Source organism: Rhamphochromis longiceps, linkage group LG20 (assembly GCF_057381845.1).
Source record: "Rhamphochromis longiceps isolate RC_006_pf linkage group LG20, R_longiceps_female_GT1.1, whole genome shotgun sequence".
Taxonomy (NCBI): domain Eukaryota; kingdom Metazoa; phylum Chordata; class Actinopteri; order Cichliformes; family Cichlidae; genus Rhamphochromis; species Rhamphochromis longiceps.
In genome coordinates, this window is record NC_140576.1 from 37082065 (window position 1) to 37105911 (window position 23847).

A 23847-nucleotide genomic window follows, 5' to 3' on the forward strand; every position below is an offset into this window, starting at 1 on the left:
ATGATGCTGCCACCACCATATTTGACAGTGGGGATGGTGTTTTCAGAGTGATGTGCAGTGTTAGTTTTCCACACATAGCGTTTTGCATTTTGTCCAAAAAGTTCCATGTTGGTCTCATCTGACCAGAGCAGCTTCTTCCACATGTTTGCTGTGTCCCCACATGGCTTGTGGCAAACTGCAAACGGGACTTCTTATGGTTTTCTGTTAACAATGGCTTTCTTCTTGCCACTCTTCCATAAAGGCCAACAAGGAAATCTTTGTGTAGCCTAAGCCTGCTTTAAATGTCTCAATAACTTTATCCCTGACCTGTCTGCTGTGTTCTTTGGACTTCAAGGTGTTGTTGCTCCCAATATTCTCTTAGACAACCTCTGAGGCCGTCACAGAGCAGCTGTATTTGTACTGACAGTAGATTACACACAGGTGCACTCTATTTAGTCATTAGCACTCATCAGGCAACGTCTATGTGCAACTGACTGCACTCAGACCAAAGGGGGCTGAATAATTACGCACACCCCACTTTGCAGTTATTTATTTGTAAAACATGTTTGGAATCATGTCTGATTTTCGTTCCACTTCTCACGTGTGCACCACTTTGTGTTGGTCTTTCATGTGGAATTCCAATAAAACTGATTCATGTTTGTGGCTGTAATGTGACAAAATGTGGGAAAGTTTAAGGGGCCGAATACTTTTGCATCCACTGTAGTCAGTGTCATTTGCTGAGTCCCAGTGGTCAACTGCAGTATTTCACTGAAAAAGTCCCCAATTACCTCCATTAAAAAGAGACGTCTCTAAAAAAATAATGGTATCTTCAACATCGAGCAAACTCAGCTTTTACTATCCTTACTGTGAAATATTAGAAGAAGTCACACAGTATCAACTAAAGGAAGTAAGGTAGGTTTTTTATTTATTTATCTTATATACAGACATTTACAGCCACCTTTGCTACAGTTATTTAGGATAATTATGGTAATTTTCCTTCTAAGACAGCGTAGCAGAGATATGTCAATTGTTAGATGTTGTCCAGTTGTAGTTCCAGTCTGAGAGAGAATACGGTGTACAGTAGACATGTAGCGGTGAAAAAGAAGAAGCAGGGTCGTCAGTTTGAAACACAACAAACACACTCAGTGATTATTTCTCCTGCAAACCTACTACAACACTAAAATCCCTGTAAAACAAAATGTCTCCCACTCGGTTAGCTTTCACTTGATGATGCTGATGCACATCACTTTCATCATTACACAACATCCAAAAACAAAGAGGTGATCTCAGCGGGGGATCAGTTTGTGAGCAGCTCCTCTGCAGCACTCCAGTGCTGTTTGGTTTTCAGTGCAGAGGAAGCACTGCTGTAAATATCTGACGGAGCTCAAACTCCAAATGAAAAATATGTAAGTAAAATAATGTTCATATATATATATATATTTTTTTGGTATTTCACTTTCTTATTTTAACACGTTTTTGTGCATAAAATAAGATCATTAGGACTTTGCACAGTTTTTGATGGCATAGTAGCAACAAAACATCAAAAATATGAAGCAAATTCAGTTTTTTAGTGTAAAAAACCGGCTAGTTCACGTATCAGAGTTTCTGCCAAGAGTTAAAGCAGAACAGCAGCTCAAAGTAAGACGAGGGATATGATTAACTTATTAGCACAAAGACTGGAAGTAGAGGAAAAACAACCGTTTGGGGTTTTGACCTGTAAACCAGCTGTGACGGTTATACAATTCTTCCATAATTTTCCATCTATTAAACTGTTCAATAATTTAAAACATTTTTATGATCTGACTGGAAACGCAGGTTTCATTAATGACAATCCTGCTTTTACCTTCATTTAGACTACACGGGCCGGCATTTTACATCCTGGACATTTTTACATGTAAAGATAGAAACGGATAAAGTTACAAACAGGTTGGTGAAACTTTATTACATTTGATATTTTGACAAAATATTTACACTTCATTTTAGTAAGTTTAAAACAAAGTCTAAATAATTACAATATTCAGTGTCCTACATCCTCGGGGAGTCGGATGAAGTCATTTGTGCTCATAGATTTAACAGCACAGTTTAAACCGTTTACTGTGTTTCTGTGAAGGTTGAATGAGGCTTAAAACATGGGGTCCAAAACAGCTGCTGCAAGTGTTCAAATTATTCGTTAAGTTAAGCACAGGTTATTTGATCTGATGATGTCATCAAATCTGGAGACAGCTTCCAGTCTTTATGCTAAGCTATAGGCTAACGATGTTCAGACACTCCTCTCAGACTCTTACCTGATGTTCTGATGGACACAGTTGAATCTGATATAAGTGAAAAAAAACCCTCAATCATCTCTGAAGCGGTGAGGAAAACAACGTGTTCACGTACAGGGACATGGATCTCCCTTCTTTCACGATACAACTTATACATAACTTATTATGTAATTAAGGAGTTTATATTGTGCCAGAAACCACATATTTTTAAGACAAACTTGCACGAAGCTGGCACTACCTAACCTGTGGTTAACATTTTACACCCAATTTAGCCTGTGGGTGTAAAGGCCGACGTTTGGGGGTTAGCAGATATGTGGACAGGCCTTCCAGCTCTGTGCTTTGAAAAAGGAAATAAAATCCTACGCTGTTTTTAGCACATAGGCAGTGAATTAAATTAAACATGAGAATGGGCAGAAAATGTGACGTGTTTTATGATTTTTAATTTTCTGTCAATTATTGAGCTACTTTGTGGCTAGCTAGTTTTCAGGGTTTCCTGTGTACCTAGAAATTTCAGCAGCAACTTCTGCAATTTCCATCCACTGGTCGATGTTTGTACATGCTGATAACTTTTGAAAACTGAAACTTAAAAACTGACGATTGCATAGTCAGCAGTTATCCGATGCATTGATCTCCACAGAGAACCTGCAGGTAATCAAAACCTGCTCAGGTGTATGGAAGCCCGTTTCAGCCACTAAATAAAAACAAAAAAGCCAGTATCCATAACTTGAAATTTCGAGTTATTTTCTCGAAATTTCGAGTTAGCTCTGCCAATCAAAAATATACGTGAATGAGGTCGCTGTCTTGTTTCCCGGAAGCATATGGCGCAGAGGAACGCGCACTCAAAAACGGATCCCAACAAATTGGCGCTTTCGCGAGTACGTTTGCTGATAGTAACACCATGTGATTCAGCTAATAACACAGGGATTTCATCATTTGTGAAGCCAGGCTGAAAACACTCAGCAATCTGTGCGACTGGATGTAATACCGGTAGCTTAGCTGTAGCATTTGTAGCTGAGGGCTTCAGCTTCCGGGTAACATGGAAATGAAGTCATTCACGTAGATTACTAATTGGCAGCGCTAACTCGAAATTTCGAGTTACTTTTCTCAAAATTTTGAGTTAATAAATCGAAATTTCGAGTTAATATGTCGAAATTTCGAGAAAATAACTCGAAATTTTAAGAAAATAACTCAAAATTTTGAGTTATGGAACCTTTTTTTTTTTAGTGGCGGAAACGGGCTTCCATGCAGGTGTGATGAGTAAAAGTACAAAAGGAAATCCTTTTACTACAGAGACTTACCCAAACCACAAATGAAACCATCTAGCCAAACTGCAACAGTGACCATGACTGTGTGTCCATGAACCAATAGATTAATCTTTTTTTCTTAACTATTTCACAAACTGCTCTGAAGCTGTTTTGGAAAACATCATATTTCCTGTCAGTGAACGGTAGTTTACTGGCTGTAAGACTTTAGTTTTCCAGGCAGGTTGAAGCAGGTTATGCACACATTGTTTGACCCAAATCTCAGTCAGACTTGATGCAGATGTGGCAGAAATGGCAGCTATGTTATGGTGAGGCTGATTTATAAATTGACCTATTTTGCTCGACAAGGCAGAGAGGGGAAACGGTGGGAGGGATTAACGAGGCCATGTGCAGTCAATGCAAATATGGTGAAGTGAGGAGAACGCTTCCTCTTCTTCTACTCACAGCCTGACAATCAGGATCGCAGTCAGACAGGCTAGCAGGACTGAAGGCGAGGACATCGAGCCAGCACTGTTCTGTGCAGCGCTACTGTCCTTATTTATTATACTTCCAACAACTCTCTTCACACCTTTCTCCTCCTTATGTGGCGTTTCATTTAGTTTCTCCTCTTCCTCTTTCTCCTGCTCCTTCTCTTCCTCCCTTGTATCAGGACCGATCTTGTTTATCAGTGTAGCGAGCGTTGTTGGGGGGGCAGATGGAGGCTTGGTGGCCTCAGCCGTGGTGTGTGGAGGCGGTGTATCTTCAGTGCTCGATGCAAAGTGCACGGTGGGAACACTGGGAATGCCGTCAGCGGTGGTAGACTCCACTGGAAAGTCAGGTGTTGTAGGAAGAACATCATCATCTGTAGGTTGGAGGGGATCAGTTGTTGCATCAGGACTGGATTCTCCTGTTGTGAGCATGGGATCAGCTGTCACATCATCATCATCTTCATCCTCTTCTTCTACTGTGTCGGGAACTGGAAAACATAAATGAAGGTAAACTTGTTTTAATCTGGGATCTAATGAGGTCTCGCAGTCGTTAATGCTGCCAGTGAGAAATATTTTTAGGTAAGGGACCCGGGCACATGTGCTCATAACAGAGCTGACGTCCCCTAAACTCTGTTACCATTGCTGCAGAAAAAATACACACAGGCATGACATATAGAGCTTCGAGATCCCACAAAGTCACAATTTAGTTTGATTCGACCCACACTGGTGGATCTACAGTCCATATCAAATTTGACATGGGACAGCACGATAGCACATATATATTATATTAAATTTATATGCTGATAAAAAATACATCAATAAAAATAAAGTCCTAAAATAAAATGCTGATGTGGATGAACACAGATCAGGAGGAGTAACGACTGTACTCTTACCACAGAGACTGTTTTCACATTTCTGGAGGTTTTCGGGGCATCTGGAGCACCAATCGCCTTCAACATACGGCCGCACTCCTTCATAGTTCCCTCTGAACACACGTACACAAAACATCATACAAATCCAAATTTAATAACTCCAGATTGTGTTACAAGAAAAACAGAAATAAAAAGAAAAGCTAACAGAAACTGAGTCAAACAGTTGAGTGTTAGTCTTTGTTAGCATGAGGCACCACCAATGAATATATATGCATCGTATTAAATTGCCTGTATTACTGTGAATCAACTGACTTTAAAAAGTAGGTTAACAAAGGGATGTTAAAATATACAATACAGCCCAAAGAATTCACATTTAATGACGTGTCTCCTGCCTTCAGTCAAACAAGTAAAGTGTAACTAGAAGAATTTGCATTTTCTGCAAAAATGCAGTGTGAATGCTGTGTGGTGGAAATTAACTGCTGAAAAATGCAAACGAAGCAGAACTTTCTGCTGAAAAGAAGTGAAGAAGCTGAAGTGTTTGCTGAAGACAGCTTTATTTGAAAGGGTACACCGAAGAGTGTCAAGAAAGAAGAATGAGCGAGAGCGGGGAAGATGTGCGGCAAGAGCTACGGGTAGGATTCGAACCTGCGCCACCCAGTATACTGGCAGCTGCTCATCTCAGTGAGCCAAACAGGCACTTATCTCAGACACTGGAGTTGGAGGTGAAGAAGCTGAAGTACATATTAGAAAAGTTGCAGAATTCATTCAGGATTCCTCTCAAACAAATGGCCATAATTTCCTAACCGTTGGGTCTAAAATGGTCATTCTTGCACGCTTCTTTTAAGAGCAGATGGGGAAATCTTCAGGTGTTCATAATTCATTATTACAATATGAATTATTAAAGATGTATGACTTGTAATGTAACATAACTGAGTAGAAGAGAAGTGAAAACTTCCTTGACTTGCTCTCAAACAACGTTTTGTAACGTTAAATCTATTTGAAGCATCCACCATCATTCTTTAACAATCATCAGGCTTTGGTGAACCATCATGGAGGTTTTCAGGTCTCTGTGGAAATCCATGAAGGAGATATAACAAGAGAAAAAAGTGCTTTATTTCCGGAGTTTGAAATCCGAGAGAAGCACAGATTTCCTGCCCTCAAACAAATGCAATTCATGGATAAACAGAACAAAAATTATTGAATTGTGAGCATTAGGAGTGTCTGAAGTTAAATTGGCCAAAGGCTCAAGCTTTGAAATTGTTTCATTGAGGAGATATGACAACTGGAAAGCGGCTCGCATTAGAGAATTCCAGCCTGATTGTGTTTCTATGGAGAGTTTTCAGACTTTGTGTAGCTCTGAGACGATTTGACAAAAATCTCTTACTTACACAATAATGATAGAGTGAAAACTGAGCGAGTTTTCACTCAAAGCAAACTGCATAACAACGTATGTATTTTCTGAAAAATCATAATGATGCAACTGAAAACTTAAAGAGGGATTAAATTAAAACGAAAGAAGATGTGAAAAAGCTGAATTCCACATGAATAGCTCAATTTGTGTGAGTGCTTTACAGCATTCACACAATTATTAGTACAGTCCACAAGAGGGAGCACTTGTTGTAGTATTGTGCAGCAGTAACACTGGAAGGAGTCGTGGTACTGACGCTGGGTAGTAGTTACAGACGAGGAAGGAGACTCTGTCCCAGTCCAGTCCCTCCATAGTGTCACAGAGATGGAAGGCACAGCCCACTCTGTGTGTGTCTGCCCACACCATCTGTAACACACACGCACAGTTTAAACTGAGTGGATCTGCCACATTCTACACAAGCTTTGGACAATGTCCTCTGCAGTGGATTTTAGCCATTTTAGTCGTATTCCCATTACTGAGAAGTAACTGGACAGTTGATTGATAATTAAAGTCATTCTCAGTTTGGGCGTGCACCCTGTCATTGTCCACATACATAGCCTAACTGTGTATACTGTGTGTGTGTGTGTGTGTGTGTGTGTGTGTGTGTGTGTGTGTGTGTGTGTGTGTGTGTGTGTTTGTGACCTGTGTGTAGTGTCCACACATCTTATCTTCGTCACAGCTGTTGTTCTGGAAGTCGTAGTCCAGGCGTTCTGCACAGAACAGATCAATTAGAACACACTATTCTAATGTGAACAATGATGAGACTTAGTTGAAGAATCACCACATTCAGGACATATCCAGTGACAAGTAAAGGTTCTGCAGTCAAGATGAACATCTGGTATGTTTATCCTGAAACTTGAGAGATAATACAAAATAATAAACAGAAGCTATAACAATAAGGTTCAATAAGGATGCAAAGCTAAAGTGCTGGTCTGGCACAGGGCACTGCTGTCAGAAGTATGATGGTTGGAAAAACCACAAGAAATCTCACAACACAAAAACACAATTTCAGCACAGCTGAGTGAAATCAAATACAAAAAGTGTTGAAAACTGAGAAACTACATCAGGAGCTGTAACTTTAACATTCAGTGTTAAAGTTACATTTTTATACAAGTTCAGTAAATCACTGATCCATAGTTAATGTGTGGTAGGTTCATCTATTAACATCACAGCAGCAAAAATACTTCTAGTGATACTGCAACATAACAATGCATTTAAAATCTAGTCTGCATTCGACTGTAGCAGAAATGTTTTTAGTTACCAAAGGTGAGGAAAAAATCGAAACTCCAACCTCAGCCTGAGTGTGCCACAGCTGAGCTGGTGGATATTAAAGCTTATAAGTTTCCTCAAACTAGTCCATATTAGAAAAATTATAACTTGGTGAAATGCTCGAGTCCTGTTCTGTTAATTTGCGTTTGTTTATTACAGAGTGACAGTTTTTGATTTATTGCAGTAACGAGCGCTGTGACAGTGTTTAGTTATTCCTTCAGATTTATGAGAATTGTCATTATCCTGAACATTTACAGTCACAGTTCAATCCACACTTTCACAACAGCAGTCGCCTCAAGGTGCTTTATACTGTAAGATAAAGGCCCTTCAATAATACAGAGAAAACCCCAACAATCAGGTGTCCCCCTAACAGCAAGCACTTGGTGACAGTGGATTAAATGCAGAGAAGTGTACAAACATATAGTGAGTGAAGAAGAAACACCCAGTGCATCATGGGAATCCCCGGCAGCCTACACCTATTGCAACATCACTAAGGGAGGATTCAGGGTCACCTGGTCCAGCACTAACTATATGCTTTAGCAAAAAGGAAAGTTTGAAGCCTGATCTTGAAAGTAGAGATAGTGTCTGTCTCCCGAATCCAAACTGGAAGCTGGTTCCACAGAAAACTGAAGGCTCTGCCTCCCATTCTACTGTTAAATACTCTGGAACAACAAGTAGGCCTGCAGAGCGAGAGCGAAGTGCTCTAATAGGGTGATACGAGAAACAAAACTAGTTGTGGTGATCGTATTTTAAAAGCAGCAGTAATTTTTTAAAACCCCTGAGAAGTCGACTCAAAGAGACTGTCTTTCTGTAGTAAAGGTTTACTAGTGATTATAAATAGACAAACATCTTATTTGCTCTGACTTTTCATTGTGAAATAGATTGGATTGCAGATCTCGTAGTTGTAAAATACTGAAAACCAACACTGCTTGGAGCGGTTTTCTGTAAGCCTCACTTCTACTGTTCAAAGATAACCACTGACTGTAATCTGTCTGCTGTAAACAAGAAAGCCAACAAATATTTACTTCTGAGATCACTCACCCAGGAACCATTTCTCCAGAGCCGCTCGGAGGTCCAGGGGCCCGGTGCCCGCGTACAGATTCTCTCCAGTATCTTCCAGTTCTGGGTTGTGGTTCCAGATGCATTTAGCAGCGTAGCCCTCTGCCACCAGCTTCAGGTTTGGATCCCATTTCTGCAAACAACCACTGAATGTTACAGAAGTGCTGGTTTGGCACCACCAAATCTGCTGTTTGTTAATCATAAACAGCTCGTGTCATTTTGCAAGGGAGTGTGTTATAACTTTAGATACAGAGAGGAAGTCACGTAACCAACCATATTACAAGCTGTCAGAGTTTAAAGCAATCAAATGAACATGTAAAAGTAAAGCTGGTTGACAAAACGCCTTTTTCCAACATTCCTGTCATGATCCATTTTTTATTATTATTTTTTGTTTCTGTTAGTTTCTGGTTGTACTTTAGTGATTTTTTTAGATGCTTCCTTTGTTTATCCTGGTTTCTATGTTCGTGTATTTCCTGTTTTACTTTGACAGTCCCGTGTTTTGCTTCCTCCCTGTCTCGTTGGTTCATCTGCGTTTCCTCTGCTTTTCTCGTGTTTTCCAAGTCCCAGGTTTCTTCAGGTCTCAGGCTCTGTATTGTTTTTTCCCTCTGTATCTAGTGTTGTGTTGCTTAGCTTCCCCCAGTTTAGGATTTTGTTAGTTTATCTCAGTTCCCCGTTGGATTTGGTTTTGTAGTGTTGTGTGCAGCCCCAAATAAAGGCTCATCTTCTGTTCAACATCTACCTGCATCTCTGTTGTGTGTTGATCATGAACTCTACTATAGGGAAGCCCCAGAATAAAAAAATAAATCAATACACTTGAACCATCCTCATTGTTGTTGAAATATTTAAGATTAGTAGAAATAGAGAACCAGTTCCCAGAGGTTCAGTTCCTTGGAACTGTTAGTGTGCCTGCTTATGGATCACGCTTATCGGATCTACTTATCTAATCAGTTCAGTTACATTTTGCATGCCGGAGGAGGAAAATAGTGGCTCAGTCTCCAGCCTGGACATTACTTTTGTTTTTATTGCACAAAAGGACGAGTTAATTGCAAACTGCCTGCAGGACGGAAACAACTGCATGATGCTGCCAACGCAACTCCAGCTCTTTACAAGCACCTGCACCACACAGCATGCGACTCATTCACATGAAGGTAAAGTCTTTGATATGCTGCTTGGAGATTGTGGTGACTCTCAAAGCTGAGCCAGTAAGAACCCAAAGACAATCAATGAGAACTAAAAAAATCAAATGAATCTTATCAGTGCCCATCCCTACTGATAATTCTGTTACAGCTAACTTTCATTTCAGAATTATATCCTGTTCATTACACTGTTGATACAAATTACAGTGAAACAGCAACAGTAGCAGACGGTAGCACACAGTGGGTCTGAGGTACAGGTACAGGGAGAAAGATGTAAGAACGAGAGAACACAAGAGGAGGAAGTGGAAATGTAAAGCCTAAGTTTTTTTTGTAATCAGATATTGATTGTGTTCATGTTGTGTTGCTGAAGTGTTTTCATATTGTGGGACAAACATAATAATTATGGCATAATTGTGCTCCATAAGTATAATAACTGTGTGTTCAGTGCTGCCTTGTAAGTGACTCTCTGTGAAACACAAGCTGACTTTTATGCTTTTATTCATCGGTGCCGTACATGTGGCTCTGATATCTGAGTCGCGGCCTTGAAGTCGTTGGCTGGTTTGCCCGGATCAGGACTCGAAGCAGAGATGAAAGCAAATTTCATGCATACAAGTACAAAAGACACACAGACATCAATGAACTGGTGCACATCGTCGTTCATGTGCTGCAAGCAGCAGTTCAGCAGGGATGACGACCACGACTCTGTCCAGTTATTTGGTCTTCATGTTTATTTGTGCACGCTGCACAAATCAGAGTTTTAATGTAGACACAGCACCGATGCTTTCACGACAACTGAGTGTATATGTTTTATTAAAATTTCACACCAGACGTTACTAAAGTCATACTTATGAATTATTGTTTGTGAGATTAAATTGGTGGTTTTATAACCCTTCTCCATTTTTTGGTTCCCTCCCCTCTTTAAACCTGCTTTTAATTATCATGATAATTTCATTGCATTTCCCAAGAGTTCAACAAGCCATAAAACAGTAAATCCAAAACAGCAATGTACAAATATTCTGGAGCTGCTTTAATCTGGTTATCTAACCACCTCCATATCTCCCAGTACTATAAAATCAGCCACAGCTCTCCAGCAGAGTCAACAGCAGGATCATTGTTGCTGTTTTCTGTGACACTGGTAGAGGCTTCATAAGCTGAACGGCCTCTTAAAGTAAATTTGACAGCCGGTAGTTAAATAAATATTATTGCACATGATATGACATTTAATATCAGACCAATGAAATGTGAAACGCAGAGAGCTGATTCATAAGCAGCCACTGTGTTTGAGCCACCAAGGCTGAGTCATCCTGTCCTGGCCTCGCAGTCATTTAAAGATGCTGAAGTTATTTATTTTTTCCAATTATTTTCTATCCTGCTTCCTTTATACAAGACAAACCATGGGCGACCCCTTACCCCTGACCTCTGACCCTGAACGCAGTCTGACCCCCTGACGTGCACATTTCCTTCCCATCATGTCTGTAACAGCAGGTTCCTGTACAGAAACTGATCTGGTGAAAGGCAAATAGCCCACTGCAAGGACGTGTGACCTTCAAAAAAGTCATTAAGAACAGCGGCTCTCTGTATCAGCTTCCTTTTAGGAAGACCAACCAAAAAATGCTCCGACTGGGACAAGAAATGACAATGGACCGGCATCAGTCCGTGAGTCGTTTGGTACCGGGCTGCGAGAGTTGAGGCTCGTGTGTGAAAGTCATGGTTTTCAGGGTTTTGATCCTTTTTATGGTTAACGCAGTTTCCCTGGGTCTTTTCCCGTGTGTTATGAATAAATCTTCCCGCTGGTACTGGTTTTATTTTGCTGTATTTATCCGCAACAAGTTTTCGGACAAAACCGGTCAAAGTCACCATTAAGAGTTCTGATTCGCTGTTTGCCTCCCACTGCAGCTGAAGACGTCATGTGATGATGGTCATGAGTGATGAGACGGAGCACAGTGACGCCTTTAACTCAGCCCGTTGTCTGCAGCTCGTGGTCTGAGTCACTGTTGCTACGAAACCTAAAGAATGAACAACAGGACCCTGACAGGGAGTTTAATATCCCCGTGTGCGTGTGCACATGTGTGTGTTTATTTGTCCAGCGCTGACATGCAACACAAACAATAGTCAGGGGTCTCCTTCACATTCCTCTCCCTGCAGGCGCTCGCAACATCTGGTCTGTATTATGACTTTCAGGTCATGTGGTGTACACACACACACACACACACACACACACACACACACACACACACACACACGATCATCACTGTCGACTGTACTGGAAGTCACCTGATCTGAGAACAGCTGATTATGTTCTCCTGAGTTTAACTGCAGCCTGTATTTTGTAATCTGAACAAAGTTTTTGTGTTTTAATCACTGACTCATAAATTAATGGATATGTTTCACTGTTTCCAAGCTCACAGAGTCGAGGTTTCTCCCTCAGGTGTGGACTTCAGTATAAAGTGCGTATGCATATATAAATAAAACGTAATTGAATTAAAATCACAAAGGATGAGTTTACTTAGTGAGTCGTGGCTACAATGAAAGTTGAGTTTGTTTCTAGAGCACATTAGACCCCCCCTCCGAAAAATCTGAAACAGATTTATTAGTTAGTTTGTTTGCATTTGCCATAGCTTACTGGGCTCTAGGTCCGTTTCGGGCTCTAACATGTGACGAGTAGGTTCGTCAAAGTCAGTGTTCTGTTCAGCTGGATGTGAACTGGTCAACCTGATTCTCCTTTGTGCCCTTTCCATCTGGTTCCCTTGTACTGGTTGCACTGGTTTGGCTCAGTCCAGGTCTCTGAACCAGCTGCTTTGCAGACGCCTTTACATCCCAACAAATGCTGAACTCTGTCCTCTGTCTCTTTCTCCTCCTCCCTTTGAGTCTCCCCTCATCTCCCTGTTGCTCCTCTTTTCCATCACTGTCTTCTTACCTCCTCTTTCTCCCCTCATTTGTCTTCTCCTTCCTACCTCCTTCCCTTCCTTGTCTCCTTGAACTGCTTCACATCTTTTTCTCTGCAGACCAGCTAAAATCATAAGAAAATAATATGAAAATGGAAACGTCCCTGTGGGGCTCCCATGGAGGCTGAGACAGCCTGCGACCTCCCCTGGTCCAAACACACACACACACACACACACACACACACACACACACACACACACACACACACACACACACACACATTCCTCTGTGCGCTCATTCATTCTCTGACTAATTTTCTTTTCTCTCTCTATCTAAATCTTCTCTTCCCCCCTCTTCATCGCTTGGCTCTTCCCCAGCCGTCCTCCTCTTCTGTTGCTCAACCTTGATCGCTCACTCCCTCGCTGTTCAGTCTGTTCCCTCTGACACGCTTGCTAATGGAAACACCCGCCTGTTCCTGGAACCCAGGCCTGATTTACTCTGCTGATAAAGAGTGATGACCCTGCTCTGCCAACCTGTGCAAGTACGTTTTTATCAACTCACTGAGTGAATTAAAAATGGTTTTGGTTGGTAGTAAAAGGAGGCGGGGAGGCAGTGTTATTAAAATGGATCTTTGCCATCCATTGTATGCTGGAAGATAGGAAAGAGAAATAAACAAATCCATGCTAGCAGTTCTGTAACTACGACTAAAACAAACTGCAGCATTCAGCATAACAGGTGCTTTTATGTGTCCTGAGGTGTTTATAGTGACAAGTGGAGTAGATTAACCATGAGATGTTAGAGAAAGCAAACAGGGAGGAAGTGAAATTCACAGCACCTCAGATGCTGGAATTACAAAACAAGAGAATAACTTGAACCTGAACATCGATAACTACAATCACAAGCACTCAAACGTTTATCAGAGAAATAAAAGACTCCATTGACATCTGGCAGCTGTTTTTACATTGAAGACTTGATATAAAAGCCCAGGTTACACTGCAGATGTGTGATCGCGCAGAGTCACTGACAGCAGTCTAGCCTTAGTCAGAGATGCTCGGCAACATCCTTCAGCTCCTCCAGGGGGACACAGAGACGACCCCCCCAGGCCAGCCGAGAGTCCAGTGTCAGGGAGATTACGTGCAGCATCGCTGCATCAACCATCCGTTCTTTTCTAGGTGAGCGCCGTGGCCTCAGTTTTGGAGGTGCTGATTCTGATCCCTGCTGGTCCACACTAAACCAAAAGGATCACCTGTGGACTCTGTGGACTTCATCAGTGACATAATGAAGCACCAAAGTCCCTACATCACCTCGCTGATGCAGTTCCCGCATTTATTTTTCATCTCATTTGTTCTCCCAGGGCGGCTGGAGCGGCTGGTGTTTCTCAGTTTAACCTATCGTCCCGCTCACTGGAGTTTTTCTACATCACTCTCTCCACTGAAACCAATCCTAATAGCAGCCCTGCTGAGGAGATTTCCACAGTGGAACCACACATTAAAGTTCCTGTGGTGGAAAACGGACTAATCCTTTCTTCTGGTTTATGGGCTTCAGAGGTTTAATTGCTTGTGGTTAACATGTGACCCAGACTTTGACAGATCTTGGCTGATGATTGTCAGGCGGGTGTCCTGCATGATGCTGCCATTCGGCAGTCAGAGGTGCGCCCTGAGCGTCTGTGTGGGGAGCAGAGTCTTCAGTTCGCTCTCAGGCCCGGGCACAAAAGGTTTAATAGAGAGATGGGACGATAAGAATTTAGCGATTCAATATCCTTATCGATTATCTGCTTCTCATTCGCTCTGCTTTAAGAGTCACCACCATCAATAAGCAGCATATCAAAGACATCAGAATCAGTTACATGCTGTGGGTCGAATGTTTGTGCGTGTTGGGAGTATTTCTTCTCTTTGTTGTGTTGTTACTCCAAAAAAAGTAATGTATTATATATATTACACAGGACAGTTTTCTTAAGTGCTCACAGAAGAATGGCTGTAAATAATAATAATGGCACATACAGTGTTTTTCTTAGTATTTAGGTATGAAGGTAAATGCAACAGCACAAAGCAAAGATGAAATCAAGCACAAGGTGGTCACCACAGTGACTCTACTTATAAACATGAACAGGTAGAACTGGAGGCCGAGCGCTGAGGGTCAGGGTCAGGCTGCTGGGTCACTCGGCTTTAAACTGTCTCTGGGCTAGCTTAGCATTAGCATGCTGTCTATGCAGGTGTTTACAAAGAGTTCTGTTAGCAGTACAATGCAGCTGTTTCTCCTCTGGACACGGTTTGCACTTTACCGTCACACTCTCGTCTTTTTGGGAAATGAAATATAAGTAATGTTCACATCCACACTGTAGACTGCGCCACTGTTTTTCTCCTTTGCACATAACTAAAACCAACTGATTGTAAGTGGAGCCGGTAAAAGGGGGAGACTAACAGTTCCAAGGAACTGACCTACTGGGACTCCCAATGTCAGTTTAACTAAGGTAACATGACATGACTCAGTCAGACCTCATGTTAAACTGTTCAAAAGCTGGATTTCACAAACACTCTGGCCTCAATCATGCTGGATTCTTTCAGAAGAGCAGAAGCCAGAAATCCACAAATATAAGTTTGCTATCTGAAAAACCAACGACCAGTGAAAAGCTCTCTGTCTGTGTTTGTAGTCAAATTAACCTTTGATAAAAACACATTCACATAAAAGACAAAAAGGTACTGAAAGACATATTTTCTTTGAATTATGAAAAACCGACTGAATGTTAACCTGAAATACAACATGTCAGGTCATGTCAGCAATAGATCATCTAGACAGCTGGACATGTTTCTACTGTTACATGACTTATCTGTGCTGATATGATCAAATTACAAAGTGAAAAATATGGAAGCAGTTATGATTTTAATTAGAAGGATATTTAATTATCACGATAAATATCCCAGCTGTTTGTCAAACACAGCTGAATACTTTGATCCTAAAATTCCCTCAGAGAACTCAGAGAGGTGCATCCTTCACTGTAACATCTCCAAAACGAGTCAGACTTCCTCCAGCTCGTCTCTGGTCCAGTGAGCAAACCAAAACAAGCAGCCAGCCCGAAGCTTCAGCACAAAACCATCGCAGAGCTTTTATCTGATGCACAGACAGAAAGCTCTCACATGCACTCTGAACTGTGATAATCATGCTTTTTTATTAATCCTTCATTGATAAATGTTATCAGACTATCAATAAACTAAAATGTTAATTCGTGCTTCTATAAATAAGAAAACACAGAGTCAAACTCACTGGTTTGCTGTATCACTATAGTTGAGTGATATTATCGTTGCTTCACCTGCATTTGCAAACATGTTTTTTAGCATCTTCATCTTCACATCTGATAACATGATGTCATCTTACATTGTGTGCTGTTGTGGCAGGCTTTGTGATTGTTTAGCTGATATCTAACGAGTGTCTTCTTGTGGTCTGCTGTCAGCTGTCCTTCCACTCAGAAGAAAAAACTGGAGAGACTGATCATTTTAATGCTCCAGTATTTATTTATCAAACAGTACACGACTGGCTTTTCTGATCAAGGTAATTAGAGACCACACCTTTTTAAAATATGGATCTATTTATCGTCTCAGCCCGGTGTCTCTGTCACTCACAGCAGTGTCATCATGCTCATCATCCGTGTTGCAAACTTGGCAGAGAGTCTGTGGATCTCTTGGTGAGGATCAGAGGGAGGGACCTCTCCCTTTCTTCTGTTTCATGCAGTTTGTGCACTGACTTGTTTCTTTCTCAGTGATCATGGACCATCGTGTTTACCGTATGCATATGATTTCATCAGACAATAATGAGGTGAGAATCCCAGCCCCACCTCCACTGGGAGAAACGTTTGCTGCTGGTTACCAGAGTTCAGAAAATGGTGTTCGGGACAGCCTTGGTGTGTTCGTCATGAAAACACGGGACACAAAACACAGATACAAACAAGGATAATTAGAACAAGACAAAGCTAGAAGACGGATCCAACAAACAGCGCCAGAGATTACATATGCACTTGTGCTCGGGGGAACATTCGGCAGAGAGAAGAAGAAGAAAAAGCAGACAACAGAACAAGAACTGAGAATATTAGGAAATCAGGTCTATTCTGGACCGAAGACAGTAAACAGACATCCGGCCAGTCAGTTTTTATCCGTCTCCTTCTCCTTATAGTCACATGTTCCTCTTCCTCTTTTTTACTGCAGCCTTTGATCCGAACGTCGCCCTGCTGCCTCAGCACCAATAATCACCCCGAGCCTTTTAAAACAATGTCACGTAAACTCACACTGAATTTGCTTTTGGCTCCGATGAACCCTGATATCCCATAATTCAAGAACTCCAAGAGCTGCTCACAGCTGGAAATGATGAAAATAAATTGCGGACCGTGATGAGAATGAGCAGAATCGTCTTATTTGCTCTGTTTAATTTTCTAACCGGAGAAATCCCGCGCGTTTCAAAGTAAAAGTAGAGTTTCACACACATATGGAGAGGAATTAACAGTATTAAAGACTGAAAACACGGCTCGTCCCTTCAGTTTTATTCGTCTCTACAAAATAGAATTTGTTGGGGTCTTTTTTTTAGCAGCAGATTAATTTTAGAGATTTCAATTCAGCCTTTTACACGAGGCTCAGTGGATGGTTGTTGCTGCTGATGCAACACAATTAGATTAGTGAAACCCAACAGCAGCATCTCTTTCTGAACACAATGGTCAGTCTGTGTTGTCTTCAGGTCTCTGGATTACTCAGGATGAAGCTCAGAGTCAGGCGAGGTTCAGAAAACTGGAGACCGGATCCCTGTAACTGGGAAAAGACTGACTGGGTGGTCAAACATCTGTAAACTACCTCCACCCACAAGCAGTTTTGTGGAGGTTTAAACTGTTACGAAACAGAGACTCGCAGGCCGCTGTAGCATTAGCAACACCTGCCTGATGTCACTGCAGTCTTATCTCACACGCACTGCAATGCAGAATTATATCTTCTGTGAAAGGTTGTCCTCACTTGTCTGCAGGCCGTGAACACCTTTGGGTGCTTTACATAAGACTGGTTATAAGTGCTGATGCTTTAAAGACAAAGACAATTCCGGGGAAATGACTTTAACTGCAGTGAACTGGCAACTGAGGGGCTGTAAAAGGAAGTGAACACTAAAGGATGCCCATAAACTCCCAGGGTTTAAAAATCCAGCTTTACAGTGAAAAATACAAACATTTATTACCTGGTGCAAATAAAACATTTAAAAAAATGTTTTTTTATATATCCAGTCCATTTCTGAAGTGTGCTGCAGTTGCAGTTGCACCCTAAGCTGTAAGATTTCTTACGTCTGGATTGGCTTCGGGCAGTTCTGCTATCAGATGCTCAGATGCATGAAGGCTCCCTGGCAGACATTTTGAAACCATCTGAGAACATTTTGTAGTCTTCGTTTAAATAAATTACCCACAGTTCAAAGAGCTGTGGGCTTCACGGGGTTAATTCTTTGTCCTGAACTGTGGTGACTACACAGGTTTGGACCTAAATGCTGGCCACAGGAAAAAAGAAGTTCTAACAATGAAAGGCAAGTCTTTATTGAGGCCGATAACAAAGTCTAAAAATCAGAACCCAGCAGAAATCCAAAACACAGAAGGGCACTGAGAGCAGAACACTGGGAAGCAACAACAAACACTGACAATGGACAAAGAGAAGAAAAGGCTATATATACAGAGACTGGACGACAGGACACAGGTGGGGAATGAGGCACAGCTTAACAGGATTAACACAGACAAGAACAATCAGGGAAGCTGCAGACAGGAACTAAAACTAAAGCAGGGGCCAGAAAACAAAGCTAGAAGAGAGACGGAGTATAAAAAAGAAAGTTAACAGATGGAGGAATGACACACAAACTCAAAGTAGGAACCGAGGGTTAGTACAAACAGCAAGGTCATCTAAACGTGCGCCCAAAACTCCACAAACAACTAAACAGGAACCAGAACTCAAATAATACAACACGACTAATGCTCACAATCACTGGTGTGACAATGAGATCACAGCAGGAGTGAAAAACTCCAGAAACACTCATCAGAAAGCACTAGAATAACTGTAAAACTCAGTAACTCAGTAAAACTGTGCTTTGTATTCAGTTTAAATCAAACTCTGGTTTGTTTTCGCCCTTTGGTGCAGTTTGTTGTGCAGATCTGAGCTCAGCAGTGACACTCAGGCGCGCTCCAAAACAGCCACACCGACTCCCTTAGAGGACGCCGTCTCCTTCCGGCTCCAAATGATTTGCAGAGCCGTTTGTTTATGGTGAGAACGAGATCCCGCCTCAGTGTGACGACTAACAGGTGTAAGCTGCAGGTTTGAGCTAAACGCATTCAGGCGTGCTTTGCACTCGGTACCAGGGTTACGCCTAAAACCTGCTCAGATAAATATTAATGTTAGGAGTAAATTCTCCACATTATCCGTTAGTTAGTGGGGGAGGGGCCAGTTAAGAGATTTGATTGGGCATCCGGTGTGCAGCATCCCTTCAAATCGGCCCATTAGTCCAAAACTGCGCCTGCCCACCGGGAAAATGCCAGGTAAGCGAGATTACTTGTTCAACTCTGAGCATCATTATGTGGTTTGCAGTGACACATTCTGGTTTGCTTGGAGTTTTCTCTGTGTGAAAAGAAATCAAACCACAGGAAAAAGCTACAAATTTAAAAACTCATCAGCTGATATGCACCAGAATAATCGAACTATACATGGGAAACGCTCTAATCAAGCACAGAGGCGGCTCCGGCTCAGGAGGGTCAATCCCAACTAGGGATGGGTACCGGTATCCGGTGCCATTATGGGACCGGTTCTGACATAAACGGTAGTAACCAGACCGAAAAGCAGCGCACATTTCAGTGCTTTTTTTCCCCTGAGCTGTGATACACTTTGGATTCTAGCCAATCATTTTACCTTTCCAAGGATAGTAGGCGGGCAGGTGTGGTGCCTGTTATCTGACCTGGAGTTAGCAACATCCCCCAAAAACCCGAAGAGGAGAGTCCTGGCCCCTAGCCCTGCCAGTGTAGCAGAAATGATGAGGATGATGATGCAGCAGCAGCCGTTCTTCTCTGCGTGAGTAGCTTCATGTTGTTCGTGTGTAATTTACGTTGAGTAGGCTAACCACGTTATTACATTAATGCATGTAAGGTGAACTAGCAAACACCGTCGTAGTTACATGCGGCTTTCTTCTTGTTTGATGGCAGATACTCCCTTCACCAAAAAGGCTAAAATGACCAAAGAAAAAGTGGAAAACAGTTAAACATGAGAGGTTTTTGGACAAAGTTTGTGTTTTTTACATTGTTTAAGCACTGCTTCCAGCCAAGAGTGATACCATATATGCCCCATAGCTGCAGAAAAGGCTAACATTGTTATCTTTTTACAAAAAAACAGCTGAACATGAGAGGTTTTTGGACCAATTTTGTGTTCTCCATTCTTTAAGCACCGGTTCGAGCACCGTTTAAGCACCGGCACCGTTTCAAAAGTACCGGTTTGGTACTGGTATCGGATAAAACCTAAACGATACCCATCCCTAATCCCAACCGGCTCCAGTCTGCAAAAGTATCCTTGGGCAAGATGCTAAACCCAGAGTTGCATACATCAGACTGTGAATGTGTTTGAATGTTAGATAGAAAGCACCTTGAATGCTCAAGAAGAGTAGAAAAGTGCTATAAAAGAAGCAGTGCATTCGCCATTTACAAACATAGACAGGATCATCACTCAGGTCTGTGAGGCTGTGGTGCTTAGGGAGAGCATTGTGCTTTGGCCATAATAATGGGGTCCTCCTAAGATCTGTGTCTCTCAGATGCTGTGGTCTGATTATGATACTATCCATGGTTCAAGTTGTTTTTTTCAGTTAACAACTGATACATTTTGACTTAAGGAGAAGCAAATGGACAGATGGATGTTTGGAGCTTTTGACTTGGTTAAAACTGCTGCTGTATGAAACAATGATCACTATTGAAGTGTTGTTTTACTTTGATTCATGTCCATATTTGGTGTAACTGCTGGGGTGCTTACTCCTATCATTCACAAAGACAAGAAAAAAACAACACCCATCCATTTCTCCAACTTCTTCTCCGAAACTGGGTGAGGGGTGGGTTACACCAGTGCTAACACACAGAAAAGACAATTCACATTCACGCCTACGACCAGTTTAGAAAAACCAGTTAAACCGACATGGAATGAAGAACACCCAGGACACCAATCCAGGACACACTACTGCGCGTCATCATAATGGCGATACGAAGGCGTGAATTTCTGTTACGCAGTAAAGATCTGCAGCTGTGCTCTGTCATCGCCATTTTACATGATTAGCCAACCGTTTCTGTTCTGTTTTTAAACCAAATTCAAAGTATTAAGTTGCTGCATTTCCTGCAATCGCATATATTTCCTGATGGCATCAACATAACGATGAGTCAAAAAGATGAAAAATGTAACACCGTAAATGGTTCCTGATCAGTGAAGCCACTGTCGTCCTACTCCCCGGAGTGATGACACATTCACAGCTCAAAACCACAAGTTACTCAATCAAAAAAAAGCTGAATCACTCTCAGCTAAGCAGGTTATGTGTTAGCCTGCTGTAGCTGCAGGCTAACTGTATTTACACCATATTTAAAGTAGTTCAGTTACAGAAAACAGAGATGCTGCATTTAGAGTTTAGTTTGATGCTCACACAAAGAAAAGTCAGCAGAGATAAAGATATATTTTTAGTGAGTTCTCTAAAGCTGGATGAAAATCTTTATTTCTTAATGCTGTGCTTTAAATCAAACACTCTCACACTTGGTCTGCTCCTGATCCAAACAATTACTTGTAGCCTGGACTCACCAATATAGCATAATGGTGATGTTGAGTCCAGTTCCATGCCCTAAAAACATGACTTCATACTATTTTACTCTAATCTGCTGATATATATCTAATATAACCATGAGTATAGACGTCTCTGCTTATTTGTGATGAATAAGCAAAAACAGTGATTAAATGTACTGACATTGGACAGAAAATTAGACATTTATAGATGTGTCTGCTTTTATATTCTGTATCTGCACTCGAGGGGGAAAAGGTGATATCAGATACAATATCTGACATTTATTGGATAAACGTGCTGCATTACCTTCCCTTCCTTTGTTTATGCTTATTTGGGATGACTTGTAGGGTCTTACCAGAGGCATCATGGCCGAGGCGCTGGGTGAAACCTGTCCTCTGAAGTGGTTGTGAAGCTCCACCAGCATCTCCTCCTGCTCCTCGTTCAGAAAGCTCCAGGCTTCAGGAACCACCAAAGCCCCCAGCAGCAGCCATACCCAGAGAGGAGCTCTCCTCAGTGGGCTGCAGCGGCCGCTGGAACCTGTCCTCTCTCTGGAGCTGCATGAAGCTCCATCCTGGGTGGTCCATGGGGTCATGGTCCCTCTCTGGGTACTGACCCCCTGGAGCGCTGAGAGTCCCCGCAGGTGCATGAGGAGAAATAGAGTCCTGGGGAATATTCTCAAGTGGTCCAGAGTCCAGCGAAGAGTCTGCGTGTCAGACAGATCAACAACTGAGTGTGTACAAAAGGCCGCTTGTCTTAGTGTGAGTCTGTGTGCCTGTTTAAAAGTGTGTGCGTTCCCTCCTCAGTGCCTCTCACTCTCAGCTCTGCTGATCTTTGTGTTGCTGACCCGGCTTTAAGAGAAATAGGATCCTCCCCTACTCACACTCACACAGACTTCCCTGTCTCTGTGAGTACTCTCAGCATCCTCGAAACCCAAACCCACTAAAATGAAGTATCCCAAAAACTATTTTACAAAGTGAAGAACGGCCGAATTACCCTCACACACACACACACACACACACACACACACACACACACACACACACACACACCCTGCAGAGTTCACATTTCACACACTGCACCGACTGGTACGCACAAAATAACTCCCCACTCCACGCTCCACCCGTGCTCACTTTCCATTTTCTCCATGTCAGCGTGACTCTCTGATCCTCAGTTTTCTGTTTCTTTCTCTCGTCAGTTTTTTCTCCTTTTCATGTTTTTTAAATGAACTTATTCTGCCTTTATTTGACTTCTGTCCTCTTTCTCTGAACATTCAACAATCAAACATTTCAAAGTGTCAAAGAAATGAGTCGGTGTGCCTGTGTTCACAAATAACTCTGATTCAACCTTTAGACTACGCTAAAAACCCAGCTTCAGACAGGAGGGATTTTCTACTCTTAGCTCTTTATGATGTCACAGAGAGAACCAATATTTCCCTGTTTATGACCACATGGGCCCCAATAACAGATCAGCACCCCACTCTGAAATGGATGGATGGATTCTCACCTCTAACTGATAAGAGCTAGGTGAGGTGGTCTGGGCATCTGATCAGACTGCATCTGGGGCAAAATAACATCTTAAGTTCAGGAGAACTTCATGGTAAATATTATGATTTTGATTCATTCCCAAACCCTGTATTACAAAGTGACGATTTCTTGCTACGATCTTCAGTTCAGAGTTTATTTTCCAAAAAAGAAACTTTGGTGCAACATGGCGATTTTCTTCACAGCCCAAGTTTAGTTTTTAGGCCCGAGGCAGTTTGTCTGTTTTCACTCAGGCTTAAAAATGAAATTCTTAGTCTCAAGAAAGCAGTGTTTCAGTTTTAATGAATGAAATTCTAGTGTCACTTGGCACTAATTAACTGTGTGATGCACCCAAGTAAACACCAAGGTATTTGCAGGTATTCATTCTCTCCACCTGGGCCCCATTTATGCTGAGAGGGTCAAAGCATCTCTGCTGTTTTTAAGTGACATTGTCTTTGAGTTGATTCATCAAGGTTGCTCTCCTTACACGAGTCAGCTAGGTGCTTACCTTCATACCGACAGGCAGCCTCATCATTATTTGTGTTCAAGTGACTGAGTAGTGAGTCTACTTGACTATGATGATGAGTCTGAAGTATCTGCACAGTCATAGGTGTAAGGGGGATCCAACAGAGGACTCAACACACAACCTTGAGCCACCTGTTGTGCGAACCACCTGTGGTCTGCTAGTCAGGAAACTGAAGACTCGCCTTGAGGGTGGGGGAAGGCAGGCCAAGGTTAGTTTAGTGGCCAGCCTGAAGTGAGCTACTGCATTAAGTGCTGAACTGTAGTCTATAAATAACAGGCTAACATGAACCCTTCTGCTAGTGCCCAAATTGGATAGAGTTGAGTAAGTGGGCTATGGAGTCATCTGTGGATCTGTGGGGACGTATGCAAATTGTAAAGCTCGGGCAAGGAGGATGTGTTTAAGGTTC

General features: G+C 42.0%; 1 protein-coding gene across 1 annotated transcript; it reads right to left on the reverse strand.

The window, feature by feature from the left end:
- Nucleotides 1–893: 893 nt before the first annotated feature.
- Nucleotides 894–22205, reverse strand: LOC146645883 (uncharacterized). The gene is made up of 6 exons (XM_085393317.1): nucleotides 21751–22205; nucleotides 8563–8713; nucleotides 6895–6962; nucleotides 6509–6618; nucleotides 4866–4957; nucleotides 894–4460 (listed from the first exon to the last, which is right to left on the reverse strand). The coding sequence occupies exons 1-6, from the start codon at nucleotides 22039–22041 to the stop codon at nucleotides 3946–3948; spliced, it is 1227 nt and encodes a 408-aa protein (XP_085249443.1). The 5' UTR covers nucleotides 22042–22205; the 3' UTR covers nucleotides 894–3945.
- Between the last annotated feature and the right edge of the window lie 1642 nt (nucleotides 22206–23847).